The sequence below is a fragment of the Thermobia domestica genome, chromosome 16 (genome assembly GCF_964235325.1).
Source record: "Thermobia domestica chromosome 16, izTheDome1.hap1.1, whole genome shotgun sequence".
NCBI classification, from domain to species: domain Eukaryota; kingdom Metazoa; phylum Arthropoda; class Insecta; order Zygentoma; family Lepismatidae; genus Thermobia; species Thermobia domestica.
In genome coordinates, this window is record NC_137469.1 from 181,622,421 (window position 1) to 181,640,180 (window position 17,760).

The window sequence follows — 17,760 nt, forward strand, 5'->3', positions numbered from 1 at the left end:
CCACGCACCAGAGGTGAACGCTCTACCACTGAGCCACCGCGGACCCGGGTTTCTAATAAGAATTCTCGGAAGGAGATAATACGACAAAATGTTCAGGATGAACGGTGGAATGAAAAAAAATCCTAGAGAGATCTGATTCGCCAATGCCAGGCAGGATGCTAGAATCGTGACTGGTGGTAATGAAGCACACAATATGTATTGCAACAAAGGTCTGGGAAGGCGTATTGTGATATTTTTCGTCTCCACACACAGTTATTTTTACGTTGCACCGAATGGTACAAAAATGATTCTGTTTTAAAACGACGTGAGATCTAGCAACGTTATTGTAGCATTGCATGATTATATTTGGTCTAGGAATTAATTCGTGCGGGTGGTACGCACACATTGAAGCTGTAGTACAAACACAAAATACATAAATACCTTAAGAAAAATATTGTCCATCGCTAGCCACCACTTTCGCCCATCTGTCAGGCAATGTACGGATTCCGTGGCGAAAGAAGTCCTCATCCTTGGAAGGGATCCAGTCAGAGACCCATGTTTCGATATCTTCTGAAGAAGTAAACCGCTGTCCAATCAAATCGTTGTTCATGCAATCGAACAAGTAGTAGTCCGAAGGAGCAACGTCTGGTGAATACGGCGGGTGGGGTAAAACTTCCCATCCGACATTTTCTAAATAGATTTTGACCGCTTTTGCGACATGTGGGCGAGCGTTATCATGTTGAACAATAAGTTTATCATGTCTGTTCTCCCATTCTGGTCGTGTTCTGGCAAGAGCTTGCTTCAAACGCATTAATTGTCGTCGATAACGTTCTCCATTCATAGTTTCACCCGGTTGCAGCAGCTCATAGTACACCACACCTTTCATATCCCACCATATGCACAGCATGACCTTTGCACAGTGAATATCTCGTTTTGGTTGTGATGGACCTGGTTCACCTGGTTTCACCCAGGCCTTTTTTCGTTTAGGGTTCTCGTAATGGATCCACTTCTCATCACCCGTAATAATTCGATGCAGAAACCCCTTTCTGCTCTGTCGTTGAAGCAGCAATTCGCAAATGGTTTTTCGTCTTTCAACGTCTCTGTCTTTCAATTCATGTGGAACCCAATGTGATATCTTTTGAATCATTCCCATGGCTTTCAAGCGTTTGGAGACTGTTGTCTGATCAACGCCTAATGCTGCTGCAAGTTGTTCCTGCGTTTGACACGAATCCTGCTCGAGCAATGCTGTCAATTCTTCGTCTTGAAATTTTTTTGGCTGTCCAGCTCGCTCTTGGTCTGCCAAGCCGGAATCACCACTTCTAAACCGTGCAAACCACTTCTGACACGTTCGCTCAGCTAGAGCATGGTCACCATACACTTCCACCAAAATACGATGACTTTCAGTCGCACTTTTCTGCATGTTAAAGTAATGCAGCAGGACACCCCGCAAAAACACTTTATCAGGCACAAATTGCGCCATGTTCACTTAACTACAAACTGGTGTTGTTGACGCTTTAATCCACTGCCCTATACTACGAACGATACGCGATGACAGGGGTTTGCAACACATGTGTGGATACACGGAACTGTGGGACGCTCCGTTCGTTGCGCCATCTCTTGTCCACCCGCACGAATTAATTCCTAGACCAAATATGAATCGTAACACTATGGGCTTGGTATCTGCAAAATTACTGTTTATCACAAGAGTTTCTTGAATGAAAGGTAAAATGCTGATACTATAAATATGAGACACAAAATCATACTGAATCATTTTCTTTTTCAGCGTTACTAGCAGTGCTGCATTTAGAAGCTCGGCGCTTCTAGACATTTTTGCTGTCGGTGACCCCCAATAACTACATGTTTCACTACCCCTTCATCCCTAACTTGGCGAGTCCATATCGATATATTGACGGGTCGAGAAACTCACGCTGGCAGAAGAAGATAAGCATGCTGCATCATTACTGTGTAGATTCGGAGCGTTTCTAAGTTAATGTAGATCAGAGTTTCTTGTCTTCGTATTTATTACCGCATAGGATGCACAGTGCACGGCGCTTCTGTCAAATGTACACAATCCTCTATTTGCTCTTGATTTTCTAATTTTTTCACAGGAAAAAAATTAAATTTTTTAAATTTTGCGCTCTAAGCACGGATCTAGTTGGCCTAATGGGAAATGCGACGTTGGTTACTAGATTTTGATATTAGGTACGCAGAAGAGAAAGATATGAGAAGCCAGCTGTGTTGCTTGGGATGGTACTGATAATTATACAGTGGTAAAAACAGCAGCAATGACAACTAACACATTTCTACATCAATGCTGAAACTTTGTATTCAATTTTGTCAATCTACCACCATTGAAACTTGTATTTGTTACTCTACATTACAAAAAAAAAAAAAAAAAAAAGGTTTACCCGAATTATTTTATGCAACAGTCAAAGAGGTTTTGCATTTCAGCAAGAATGAATAATCATAAAATTATAAAATGTTCCACAAAATACGAAGACAAAAAGGAAAAGAAAGAAAACTTATAAAACAAAATGTATAAATCATTTATTACAAACATCAACATACAACAAATAAAAAAAATCGTGCAGAGTGAAAAAAAAATAAACAATCTACTGTGCAGAACATCATGAGGGAGAGATAGAACATGAACATTTACCCTGATTTTCCGTATTTCTATCCGGAGTTTGAAGCAATGGATTATTAGAAGCAAAAGCTTTCAATACAGGAAGAACCTGTTTGCGAGAAGCTTTTATATTTCCCTGTTGAAACAACAGAAGTTCTGGTTCAAATAGGTTTTCAGTCTCTGTTTTGTTGAGCAACAGCTTCGGATCCTCGCATTCTTCAAGACGAGATACAAGCTGCAATACACACCGACATCAACATTTAAGAAACAAGAAGGAAACACCAACTTTAACCTCCTGCATTAAATATTACAACATAAAAGTAGTAAGCAGTTTTTGTATATATGATACATTTAGTTTTAAACATTATTGTATGTCTTTTACACTAATGGAGTAACAAGATTCATACGTATATTACCACAACTGCTTTAAACTTAACACTATAAAAATTACAATGAAATAACAGGAAGCTATAATCTAAATGTCTGTTCATAATTACAAACTAGAAGCAACTGTTGTATGACCATGACATGATTATGATATTAATTTCGGTTATTTTACTACTATTTTTGGATGAAAAATGACAACGATCATGATATAAAATGTGCAAATACTAGTCTCTGACAAACATGAAGAAGTCTTTACTGGGAACACTAGCTCAACCTGCGCTCTCTACACAGCGCATCATTCACATATGACCATGAATCTGATTGTCATTACTCACAACATTTGTACATGTCCCTTTACAGACACAAGTGAAAGACGTCTTAATAAAAATAGGGAAGGGGCGCCGTAAAGGGGAGATTTTTCCGATTATTTTTTCAATATCTCGCACCGTTTGCAAAATTGAGCCTATTTCCGGTTGGAGTTTCTAATTCATGTATGACCAGTGTTTTCTTTCTTCTTGCATGCAGTGCAGTATGTAATAAGCAAATACATTACATATACAATTAATTATAACGTCAATGATATATGGTGTTCATTGGGCAAAACACTTAAAACAATAAAGATTCATCTTAGCCTGGAGAAATGGTAAACCTTCGTTTTTCATTATCGTTTGGCCATGAAACAAACGCCTCAGATATACAACCCCTTTATAGAACTATGTTGTGTTGGGATATATAACTCACAGGATATATATATATAATTCAACACCTTCAGTGTACCTCTAAAATGTAATGAAGAAATAAGATCCATGTTTTTTAAATACTGAATTAGAACTGGGCAATCTACACAAAATTTTGAATTAACCAGCGAGAACGGCACGTTTCTAGGACTTGTGGTTTCCGAGATCTCAACCGAAAGGATTGAAGACAAAGATATAAACCTAGCATTTTAATATATAGATCTTCATTTCCTTTGCGTTAACAGTAAATAAATAAATTACAAATGAAAATCGAAAGAATTCGGTTTTTCGAAATGCAACCAGTAAATTAATCATTGCAGACTCAGCACAACGTTAACTGTAGTTGCTGAAATTATCAGATGAAAGCTCAAAAGATGTTTTTAAGTACAATGTTCTGATCGATGAAATTCCATGTACAGAGCTTAAACGATCTCCTTTACCAAAATGGGAACGGGCACCTCGACCTCGCTTTTGCAAGACTTTAAGTTCTTCAGGGTTGGAACAAAAATGATTTGAAACAAATGCTGCTCTCAAGAAATTTCGTAAATTTCGTTTTCCATTTTAATACCTAACAACAATAACTTTATATCTTCGACCGGTCAAAAAGAAAAAAAAAAAGTTTATGGAACATTATCACACTTTGCGTTTCTATTACCAAATAGAGCGCATTGAAAGTGGGTTGACAATTAACTCACATTAAAAACGAAATGACTACAAAGCGAATAAGTACGACAATAATAGGAGCTAAACTTCATGGTTTACACATTCATACAAAATAGTGATTTTCAACTGTGAGTGTCTAACAATAAAGCCTAAGATGGTCTAAGTGAGCCCCTTTGTTGTGAATTTTAGGTGGTCGTATATTTTTGGAAGTCAGGGTTCATCCAATAGCTCGGAAGGAGGACTAGAAATTTGAAGCAATCACAAGCATCATAATTTTCTATATTTAATATTTATTCTGTTCAGAAATCGACTGAATTAGAAGTGAGCAGAGTGCAAAGTACTACGGAAAGAAGAAGATAAAGAGAAAATTGAGGATTCCAGGATTAGAAAGCAAAAATCAAAGGAATTGAGATTAAGGAGAAGAAACTGGAGGCGATTTACAAATTTACCGTTAATAAAGAAGTAATAAACTAAATTTAAATAGATGCTACCATGCCCAGGCAAATAAGCTTAACCGTGACGATTGTAGGGTTACTCAATAACAGAAATCGCATCAAAATATTCTAGATCTGATTACTACCCTGCGTAGCGTAGTCCCTAATGCTCTCGCCTTCGGTGCAAGCGGTCCCGGGTTCGATTCCCGGTGAGGGCACTCAGTCGAAAAAGTGAAAAAAGCTTTTTCAGGCCAGCCATCGTGAATGAGGTTTTCCTGGGTTTTCCTCACTCACACCAGGCAAATGCCGGGGTGGTATCTAACTTATAGGTCGCAGGCCGCTTTCTTCCTTCCCTTTCCCCGGATAGTGCGCCCGCCAAGGGACGTCATCCCTCATACCTGATAGGTTAACATGGCCGTAGATGCCGAAAACCCAGAAATCTAATTCCTAATTCCCCTGTTCCTTTTAGCTTAGGTGTTAATGATGTAATTTGTAAAATCAATACATATGGCCTAATATTATCGTAATGCAAGTTGAGGAAAAACCATTTCGTAATTGGTAATTTATGATTATGAGCTTTTACAAGCTAACTAAACTAACTAACTGTATGGCTTATGGAACCCGGAGGTTCAATGCCGCGTTCACAAAAGCTCTCCACTGATTTCTATCCTTAGCCAACTGGATCCACTTTTTACTTTGTATTCCAATCTCTGCGAGATCCATCTTAATATTGTCCTCCCATCTGCGCCTAGGTCTTCCTAATGGTCGTTATCCGATTGGTCTTCCAGTCAAGACTTTGAAAGCGTTTCTACTTTCTTCCATCCTAGCTACATGACCTGCCCACCTAAGCCTCCTAGACCTGATGACCCTAACAATGTTGGGTAACCGTTTTCCAAGCAGTATTTAGTAAAAGTCGTATAAAGAAGGGTCTTCACAAATATTCTTTTTTAATGCTAAGAGAAGATTCGAATTATTGCGTACCTCTTGCAATAACATAACTTTGGTCATTAAGTTGAAAATTGTGACTGTTGTTAATTTGTATATATATATATATATATATATATATATATATATATATATAGAAAAAACTCTAACTCTATGGCCTATGGAACCCGGAGGTTCAATGCCGCGTTCACAAAAGCTCTCCACTGACTTCTATCCTTACCCAATTGGATCCAGTTTCTACTTTGTATGCCAATCTCTGCGAGATCCATCTTAATATTGTCCTCCCATCTGCGCCTAGGTCTTCCTAATGGTCGTTTTCCGATTGGTCTTCCAGTCAAGACTTTGAAAGCGTTTCTACTTTCTTCCATTCTAGCTACAGGACCCGCCCACCTAAGCCTTCTAGACTTGACGACCCTAACAATGTTGGGTAAACCATATAACTTATGTAGTTCCTCATTATGAAGTTTCCGCCATTCCCTATTCCCGTTCCTCTTGGTTCCGAATATTCGTCTCAGGATCTTGTTCTCAAATACTTTCAGTCTATGTTCTTCCCTCAGAGTAAGTAAAACAAAATATATCAGACATGCAGCGTAGACAAAATATTCATTGAATATAATACAAAATTTGTGAAACAAATTGATATATCTTATAGCAGGCTATCAAAAATTAATAATAGCTATACAATAAAAGGTATAAAATATGTGAACAGGATACCAATACAGATGCAAAATTTACGACCACGCAGTTTAAAAGCAAAGTGTATAACTGGTTAATCAGTGGTCGAAGTGAGACAGTATGCGGTTTTCAGTTATCAAGACATACCTTCAGGAAAGAGTAGATGTTAAATAGCTTTAACAAATCCATTTTTATACACAGTAATTGACGAATAGCTTTGCACGTAAAAAGAGTTTATTTCTTATTTAGAAATAATTTCTAAGCTGACAACACCGACATCTTTTTCCTACCTTTTCTATCTTTTCTTTTTAAAACACGGTGTCTTGAAAGAAGTTCATCTAGTTTATATTTTGATGTGTCATATTGAATTGTTTCTTTCGTATGAATGTGTGTCTTCTTGTCTTAATTCACATAAATGTGTTTTGAGCATGATCGGATTTAGGGGTTGTCTGCTCTGGAGGCGATTCTTCCGGTGGTTTGGAATACCCTTCAGTCGAGTGGAGGGCCCGGGAACTTTCCCGCAGGAAATTGTTAATATAAAAACTCTATTTTTGAACATTTTCCTGTATAATTCTCTATAGTACAACATATGAGGATATTTTTTAAAGAGGGATCAAAGTCTCTCCATGCTCCCTCCCGTAACTAAAAATAAGCTCTCCAGTGGTTATCAGTCATTATGTAAATAAAAAAACAATCTTTTAGGCAACATACCCTCATTGTATTTCAACATTATGTCGAGTCAAAATCGTAATAAAACACACCACCTTTGCTTTTTTCCCATTTCGAACACTGTGGTTAATTGTTGTACCCTATTATAATGTTAAGAAGATTGAGAAAGATAAAAATATAATGGTATAGGTTAAGAAATTTACTTGTATAACTTCATTTGATGTTGTGTATTGTCTGTGTACAGACTTAATGACAATAAAATATTCCACTCTATTCTATCCTATATTTATTTACGAGTTAGAACAACATCAACCTGTGTGGAGCAACCAACGTGCACATGTCAATTCGTTGCAATATTAAGTAACTGTCACCGGAATATTGACATAATAGATTAAATAAATGTAGCTATTTTATGAAATCATCGCAAAATTTGCTCCATACTACTAATGTTATCTTTAAACATTTTTTGTTTGCAGTGACTACTTCTGATTTTATTCAAAACTTGATACGTTGACGTTTTTTTCAAAAAAAAATCAAAAAGTGTTCTACGATAAAAGAAGCGTCGAAAATAATGCTCAACTGAAATTACATTGACATTGTTCGGTGATAGCCTCGCTGCTGAAAGGGACGTTAAACTCAAAATCAACTCAACTCAACTGAAACCTAAGAGTTATAACGTTATCATTGTATATTCTTAAAACAACCCTCGTACATATAGAAAAATTATTTGGAATTAGTGCTTGGCGAGACATAATTCTTGGAAACGTAGAACTGCGAAATTCCTTTCTCACAAGTGTATCTGTGTGTGTGATAAACCTCTTCGCATTGCTAGATTAGGTAAGGAATTCGTCGCAGCGTGGCTATTTCCCCACCTCTGTAGAAGCTGAACTACGAAGCAACGAACTATATTTTATAATTTGCATAGTTTATAACTAAAAGTTATTATTCGTTTTAACGTGTGTACAAGTGTAATCATTATACTATTAACAGTGCAAGAATTAATATATTAATCCGTATGAAAGGACCAGCTGCCTAAAAGCTGAATGTTTTGCTAAGAATATTTTCTTAACAAGCAGTGTATTCATACACGCCTATTGTTTCGGAAAAGAGCAATGCTCGCGCCGCGGGCAGTGGGACTTGGGGAACGACACAACTTGGCTTGACTTGTGATTTGTCCCACGTAAATGTATAATTTTAAAAATTAACTTTACATAATATTCATTACAAAGTGATAGTGCTTATCAAGTAGCAGAAAATCTATTTTAAAACTGCTACGTACCTTCTTATATGATTCGTCAACCTGAAGGACTGTGTAAAATATTATGTTACGTTGAGGTACCAATGCATAACTTTAGAAAACCTATCCCACCGATTGCAAAGTTATAGCGGAGAAACGAAGACTTTCGCTGTTGAATGGTTTAGTCGTCATCACTTCCATTTTATAATAATACGGTCTACAGTTTCATTAAAAATGTCACCAGTAAAGAATAAATGCATTCAAAATGCCTTTTGAATTTGGAAAATTCCGTAACTGATTCGCGGGCCCTAACCATGATGACAATTTAATTCTTAGCACTTTTTCTTAGGTGTTTTAGTACCCAAATTTGGCTTCTTGCAACTCCATCTGATACAAGTATTTTTTGCAATAAACACTATAAGTTTGTGTTGTACTTTCGTATTATTCTGATCACTATTTTGATCATTACTGTATCCTTCATCAGATATGTTATTGGCATCATTATAATATATTTCTGGATTGCTGTCATTACTTGTTTTGGATAAATGATCTTGCTCAGGAACATACAAATCACCGGATCCGTAATCATCATCAATTTCCTCTAACTGTTCTATAGCCATTTGTAGTATAGCCTTCTCCTTTGTGGTAGGCCTATACCTTTGCTACTTGATATCTTAAAATATTGAGATTTTCGAAACGAAAAAATCATGCACATATTAATAGTTGTCAGTATAAAGTAATATCCGTTCCTTAGACGGTTAAAATGTATTTCCCTTACAGTAATATCCGGTTGCGAGACGGCGTGGAATAACTTTATACACTTCGAAGTTTGCAACAACGAGCTAGACACGCGACCACCTGCACCAAACAGCACAGTCAACCCATAACTGAAGCATAGGTGATATATCAGATCATACCGCGAATACGCTTACCAACTCTGAAGAAAAAAATATCGTACATCCGTCTGGGAGACGGATATTACCGACTAAGGGATATATGTACAGAGGGTTGATTAATTCGTGTGTCAATTTCATTTGTTCACTGTGCAAAAGTGGTATGAGGTAAAGCCGTGCAACTTGGTGTAACTTTAGATGAAGGACATAAGTTTTGTTTCGCCACAGAAGCATGTCACTCGTACTAAAGATTGAAGAGATATAGGGTCAAAGGTCAAATTTCGATGTTCTCCTTATGGAACTGCAATGGTAAATTCTGAAAGAGCCTGAAAAGAAACGTAAATCGAAGTGATAGCAAAGAAAAAGCTGTATGGTATAATTCTATGTCGCAAGCCGACCAAATATGCGTCAATCAAGTGTCAAGGTCAGAGGTCACGGTCAGATCAAGGTCACAGGTTATCTTGAGAACCCATTAGAATACAACTTCATCATGTCAAAAAGTGTTGAGTCAAATACAACCTCATCATATCCCTCTCCTTCCCCTACGTTGCAAAGTAAAAGTGAAATGATGAAAACCATCCGAGGCCCGAACCTCATCTATTGCAAATTTAATCGAGATCGGTCTCGTGATTCAAGAGTTATAGTGAAATGATAACATCACTCCCAGGCCCGAACGTCGTGTATGTTGAAAATTTGATCGAGGTCGGTCTGGTGGTTCAATAGTTCTTAAGTCACAAATATAGTGACTCATTTTTATATATACAGATTTGTAAGTAATCGTGGTAGTGAAGGTTAATATGGGGAAATATCCACGTGTAATCAAAATATCTTGGAAGAAATATCATTTTATGATACTTGTCATGTAAACAAATGATTTACAATCAGATATCATATTCAAAATGATACAATTTCGCACACTTTTCAAATCACTTTCCACATTTTGATATTGTGAATCAAATTCATATACCCCCCCTCTCCTACAAAAGAAAAACACGCAGGAGAAAGATGCTACCAGCAGTTCTTCAGCCTAATACTTTGTATAGCTTCCGCTTCTTCAACACGAATACAAAAAATCGTATCCATTTTCAGTTCGGTTTGATAAAATAAGAAATCGTTTAGGCACATGAAAAGGTATTTAAGTTAAGTATTTTGTTTAACTAAGTTCTAATATAGAGTGCCAAAAGCATAATACCATATCAACCTCTAACCTTCTTTTTGTTTGTTTGCGATGTGCTACAACGTTATTACAAAACATAAAATAATGTTTGGAAAACTACAAATAAATAGAAACTGTAAATAAATGATTCGTTTAAAAAGAATAACAAATTTGATTTGATGAACAGAACATTTTGTTTTTAAAATCAGTTTTATAGAGCTTGTATATATTTCTAAATTGAACTAAAATAATTTTAGGTATGATAAAAAAGATTTTTAGTATAGATACATATAGCAGAATACTGGTTCACCTAAAACAAGTGAGAAAATCAGTTTATGATACGTACGCAACAAAACAAGTAACAGTTTCGGAGCTTATAGTAATAACTGACAATCCTATCAAATAACATTAATAATGATTTAAAAAAATATAGATGAATACAATTATTCCTATTTTGTATTTAATTTTAGTTTTATTTACGGACGATAATCTTTGGTATATATAAGTATTTTGAAGCATATAGTCGTAGCACGAATACTAACATTAAGCAATATATAAAGTTAAAAGGAGTGAAATAAAAAATGGGTGGCAGGCGAAACAGAAACATACTAAAACTAAATAAAAATTGCCACATAAGTAAAATCCTATAACGCAGTCTTTTGCAGACAATTACTAAATATAGCACAGTGCAGTATTTACGCCAGGCAAAATAGAATGTGATCCAAAAATGTGGAAACACCCCTAATAAGTGGTAAACCTGCAAAATATAATCAAAGTAATTCTGTACGTGGGGAATAGAGGTCAGGGAAAATAAACATGGACACATCACAATAACGTTCACTATCTTGAATTTTACGCAATTGTCTTCAATGGAAAGCATAGTATATGATATGTCATTTTAATAGTAAATTTTCGTAGAAATAGAATTTAACTATTATCTTTGCTCTAGCTAACCATTACGACTGTTTCTTTGTTATGTCCGTAACAAAAGAGATTAGTCATACAGCAAGGACCACGCACTGTTACAGAACGACTTCAATGTGCTCACCGGTTGGTTGTGAGATGCATCCTGACTTCCCATCACGCAAAACCTTGCGCAGCGTCGGCTGTGATCTTGAAACATTCGTCCACAATTCATTCCTTCAGATGCTGAACATTCCTAATTTTCACCGTATAGACAACAAACTTCACACGATACCACACGAGTAGTCCAGTGGCATCATGTCAGGGGAACGTGGACACCATTCCATAGCATCTCGCTCACCAATCCACGCATCAAGAAATTGCTGATCGAGGTACTCACAGATAGGTATTGCAATGGAGTGGAAAGCCATCATGCTGGGAAAACTTAAGGAATGATCCATCCTCCGACAGCTGTAATGGCAAGATATCTTCTAACATGCGCCGAAAACCTATCGTAGTTAGAAGTCCCATCGATGAAGAATGGACCAACAACGCGAGTCTCTTACAGGCCACTATCACCACTTGCGGATGCGTCAAACCAATGCGGATTACTACCCGACCACAGAAGCACTTCTGTTTGTTAAACTTACCAGACACATAAAAGTTTGCCTCGTCACATCAGAGGCGAATGTGGGGTTCTGTCGCAGCTGCTTATATTGACACTTGGGCCATTGAGCAAGTTTCAGACGGCGATCTGTATGGTGTTGGTGAAGTTGCTGCTTATAAAGGGCCACTTATTCATTGACATAATTGATGTGCGACTAACGCCACTTCCATAGGATATACTACGTGTGTTTCTCTTAGGACCTTCACTGAATGATGCCAGCACTACTACAGTTCTTTTTTCGTCTGTTGCCGTGCGTGGTCTATCAGTCTTGAGTTGATCTCCCACATATTCGTTTTCTTGGAATTTCTTCGGCACTTTGAACACAATACCATTGCTGATGGGAGTTCTTTCAGGATAACGGCAGTTAAAATCATCTGTAATTACCCTGGTGTTTCATTCTCCACAGCTCAGCACGATCTCAAATGCGCTCTGTATGCGTCAAGGCCATCTTGTGCTACGAAGTCACCAGCAACGATACAAACAAAGAAATATTCATAACTTCGCAATGGTTAGCACTAGAGCAAAAATAACGAATCCACTCAATTTCTACGAAAATTTGTTATTAAAATGACATATCATATACTACGGTTTCCATTGAAGACAACTGCGTATAATTCAAGGCAGACATCATTCTGATGTGTCCTCGAACATTTTCTTCCCCCATTCTTATTCCTCACCTACATTGTTACTTTTGTTATAATTGGCAGTGTTTACAACTTGTTACGGTGTTTCCACACTTTTGGACCCTCCTATATCGGTGTCTGTGGCGCAAACCAATCTTTCGAGCATTCATCCGTTATTTAATTGTATATATATATATAATATGATACTTAACTCATATATTCAGTATAACTATTATAATATTACAAATCATTTTCTTACAATTAGTAATTTAGTTTCCTAAACAACAGAAGAAAGACTACACTTTATTTCATTTTAACTTTAAATTAGTTCATTTGGAATTTTGATTTGCATCAATGATTCCTCTGGTTTAAATGTTAATTGAAATCAAACTGAGAATTACCAACCTGTTGTCTAATAGTTTCTTCTGGAGAATAGACAGCCAATTCGCGTCTAATATCATCGGTTGATTCATCTACTTTTAAACCCATTAACACTAGCGCAGGGTAACCTCCCTCACAACAGAATTTCTTAATGGCTCCAACAGACTCAGAAAGGGCTAGGAATTCCTGAAATATACACGCGTTCAAAATTTATATTACAAATACAGGTAATAATAGAGATTATACACGATGCGAAATCAGCATCAAAAAATAAACATTTAAAATGGAATATTTACTAAATACTATCAAGTTTAAAACATATTTATTAATTTATTTAGATAGAGATAATAAGTACATACTAATTTGTAGCCACGTGGTTCTTACATTTTTTTAATGAGTCCATAACATTGTATTGTAACATATGATTGACAATTTCTATGTGGAAGAGCTATGGTTCACATCTCATTATAAAAATTCAACGAATAAAACGGTGCCGGACTGAGCTGGGTATGGAAGAGAGGGGTCTCCCGACTTACGTCAACCACTACGCTACCCAGTCTGCTTCTTGAAGAGCCAGATACCATTCAATCTTGAGGTCAATACTCATGCTTTCACCCCAAACGCAGTGTCTATATTGATAATATAGATTTCAACCGCCATACGTGTTCATTAATGTAAATACTAAGAAATCGACTAAATTACAAGAGAACAGAGTGCAAACTATTGCGGAAAGAAGAACCTGGATCAGGAAACGAAAAATTGAAGAAATCGAGATTAAGAAGAAGAAACTGGGGACAATTTACAAATTTACCGTTAATAAAAAAAGTTAGGGGGAGTTAGGATTTAGATTTTCTGGGCTTTCGGCATCTATGATCATTTAGCCCGTCAGTTTGAGGGATGACGTCCCTCGGCGAGCACACTATCCAGGAAAAGGGAAGGAAAGAAGCGGCCTGAGACCTATAAGTTAGGTACCACCTCAGCATTTGCCTGGTGTGAATGAGGAAAACCCAGGAAAACCTTATTCAGGATGGCTGGCCTGAAAAACCGTTTTACACATTTTCGGCCGAGTGCTTCCACCGGGAATTGAACCCGAGACCGCTCGCACCGAAGGCGAAGTCTATCAAGTGCAAAGGAACATCAACACATATAACAGAACAGTCCTCTTGATAAACATTTGATTTATTTATATGACGCCTAAAGGAAGTTAGTATTGAGGAAGAAAGATCGTCCAAGTAAAAGATGTAACTTTTTGTTGTTGAGGTAAATAGATAAAACACCAACTGCTGAAATTTTAATCTTGTGCTGCATATTTTCAATTACATCAGACAATGAAACAAGCCTGGATTGGATTTGACTTGAGTTCAGCGTCTCGTTCAGTAGCAAAGCTATATGTGACGTGGATCTACAGACTAACGTGAGATCCGAACCACACGAGCTCCTGCTGGAAATCGAACCCAGGTTTCCCACTCCAAAAGCGCGTACGCTATCCACATAGCCATGTGGAAGCTTTAAGAATGAAATAATAGCTCCAAATTATTAGTTCTATTAGGATTAACTGGTGCACATCTTGGAAATCCAATGCATTACTCCTTTAGTTCACTTCCAAAATATTCTTAAGTCTTAAGAACAATTTATGGAAGCTGATCGCATTCCCAATTGTAAAACAACAGCAGTGTTAACTTACCTTTATGAGCAGAGGGAGAGAAGCTATAGGCAGTCCTTCGACAACTTTGAGATCCTTAGTGAGCAACTGATGTGGAGTTAAACCACTCATGTTTGAGCGTGCAGCGTTTAGAAGGCGATACAGTTCTTCGGCTGAAGAGAAGGTCATGAACTTCCCAAGCTCTTTTGATATCTTATGATCTAAATCTGTGGCTCTTCCAGCCTTCTCTGAGAGACAAGCGGTGTCGAGCAAAATTGGTCCTGCAACATCCAACTATCAATTAGTGAAACGAAAGTTGTATAAGGTCTAAAGGTAACTTCATATATTGCACGGCGACACTTGACATTTGTTTTCCTCAGCTGAATATAAGTTTAGATCACAACATTTAAACGTGAGATTATACTTTACACATTTATTTACTTTCCTTTTACGTCCCATAATTATATATCTCCACATAATTCGAGATTCCATTGAAAGAAAATGTAAATATCCTGAAAACACAAACATTTGGTATAAGTGATGTTTGAACTTAGTTTTCACTGTAACGCATCAACTCAGCAAATGCCTTGTGATTATCCACGCATTAATCATTCTTCGTCCCTCTTCTTTATTTCATCCATTTCATTTAACGAACTTAAGTATTTAATGTTTAACACGGCTTAGTGTATTTAGAGAATATTTTATGAATCAAATGTTATTATTCGAATCGCGTAAATGAAAATCACATTAGTTATAAAACCAGGGAGTTACAGCAATTTTAAAAGTATGTATTGTTCGCGAATACAGAAGTATTCCTGAACAACGATAAGGAACAAAGTCATTTAAAGGGAACTGGGTTAGTATAACAACTAACCTTTAAAAATTAATTAATTTAATTCAGGACACTCAAAAGAAGATACTCTATCCTTCCGAAACGATATTATAAAATCTCTGATTATTATCAATTTTACAAGTTTGCTTTCTTCTCGTACAACAGGAAGTGTAATCTCCTGAAAGAGTAATGCACTTACTTTTCTCGCAATTGTCAATTAGTCCAATGGCACTAGCCACATGGTCACATATGCAACCTGTTGGACGCTCCATATCCTATACAGCACAGCATGGGATACCAAATAGTAAATGAACAAATATCTATCTATCTATCTCACCACCATATCCACCACTCAATATCCACCATAAATAAAAATTGAATATAATGCGAAAGAATCAGCTACTGCGATCAAAAAAACACGAATATATGATCTTGCTGGCACAGGTTGTTCAACAGAACATGTTCTGCAGGTTCAGGTGTCAGTTCATTACTTGTACCGATAAGAATCGCTTTCTCTGTGAATTGAAAGACATAAATTCCGTCTCCAATAGCGGCATAAAGGCGGAAAGGCGTTCGCTCTTGATATGTTCATCTTTATTTTAAAGAATCCCAATATCTCTTATCATTTTAACCGGAAGTGGTACATTCTTAGAGGAAAGGTGAGAGTGTCCGTCTTTCAAAATGGTCAAGTCGCCCACAAATACGGTCAAATCGCCCAAACGCCAAAAGAAACAGTCAGAACGCTTAATTGCAGAAGGATTCACGCAGCAGGCACCGCAAACTGAGAGCTGGAAGCAGGAGAATTTCAGTGAATGAGTATGACGTTACTTGGTTAGCACAGTCGCATATAACCAGCTGGGCTCGTATGTGTTCCGCTTTAGTCCACATTTCACAGCACACCTTAATTAATTCATTTTTTCACCATTACCACTTACTAATAAAGTAAACAAAGTAAACTTTACTCTCTGGTACGAAGAGCTTAAGCCGATCACCCGGCATGGAGAAAATCTACACGATTTTGAACTTAAGAAAAGAAGGCATACAAACAGTATATATACTTTAAAATGGGAATATCTCATATGCTACATACTGCTTCATTAGAATATATAAATAATGTGTATCTGTCAGTGGTGAGCAGTGCTGTTACCGATCGGGAATAGAAATGAAATGAAATCTTTAGTTTTACATCCCACGATTATTCCGGTTAGGCTAAAGGAGACGGTGATAATAAGAAATGAATGAAATGATGAAATGAAGAAAGTAGAAGGAAACGGGAGAACCCCGAGAAAACCCACAAGCACGGCGTTTGTCGATCACAAAATCCACACAACGCGAGCTGGGATCAAACCAGGGACCCCAAGCACCGGAGGTGAACGTTCTACCACTGAGCCACCGCGCCCCCACCGATCGGGAATAGGTCCTGAATAGTAATACACCCTTCCACATTGTCAAACACAAGGTAATATTAGCAAGCGTTTAACACGGAAAAAATATGTTTACGGATTTTCTCGGAGTTCTCCAGTTTCCTCCTACATTATTATTCCACGAATTATTTTATAATCATACGTCTTCTTTAGCTTAAATGACATAATTGTGAGACGTTAAAGACTTCATTTCATTCTTATACGTTCTCGGCTAATACTACGGCAGATCGGTTTAAAGTAACATTTAGTTTATACACCAACAAAGTAGTTATAACTGATATATTTTTTTCTTTTCTAGTAAACGAAGGAGTTTTGCATGAGTGAATTTAATGTAAATTTATTGATGTCACACCATGCCTTTAAACTTTGTAAATCAATTTGGGTTACTCGTTTGGATTGGAAATTAGCGTTCCTTACGTGAGACCTGGGCCTATTGTTTAACGTAGGATCCCGACCACATGGAATACAACTCCACAGTAAATAGATCCCGGATTGGCGGAAATAATATCTGGACCATTCGATGCTCGTGGCCAAATAAAATGTTCGCATGTAACAGGCAATAATGCATTCTAATTTTATAAGCGTAATCAGAGGAGGCACGGAATACAACACAACCTTAGAGCCGTGATAACGAGAAGACAGTTCCAAGTACCTTTGGGCGTCCGTTGTTGTTCGAAATGCGTTTCCAATCATCGGCATATTTTTGTACCATTTCATTCGCGCTACAGCGTTACTGGCATTAATACACAGGGTTTCTTAATTTCAACCGGATATTTATGTATGCACCTCGCATCGGACTCTTAATTATTACAGGGTCGCGGTGTCTCCGTGGTAGAGCATTCGCCTCTAGTGCATGGTGTTCTTGGTTCTATCCCATCTTGCGCCAA

At 37.2% G+C, this 17,760-nt stretch overlaps 1 protein-coding gene across 4 annotated transcripts in view; it reads right to left on the bottom strand.

Moving 5' to 3' along the window:
• The window catches only part of LOC145673531 (uncharacterized), a 326,206-nt gene that overhangs the window by 290,568 nt on the left and 17,878 nt on the right, over window positions 1–17,760 (bottom strand). For all 4 annotated transcript variants that reach the window (XR_014128780.1, XM_081743322.1, XM_081743320.1 and 1 more), the window contains exons 4-6: window positions 14,660–14,898; window positions 13,000–13,161; window positions 2,639–2,840 (exon numbers count right to left, since the gene is read on the bottom strand). Coding sequence is in view for 3 of the 4 variants with exons in the window: in XM_081743322.1 (XP_081599448.1) it covers window positions 2,639–2,840; window positions 13,000–13,161; window positions 14,660–14,898 (603 nt within the window). In the remaining variant the exon portion in view is untranslated. The remainder of the gene's footprint in view (window positions 1–2,638; window positions 2,841–12,999; window positions 13,162–14,659; window positions 14,899–17,760) is intronic.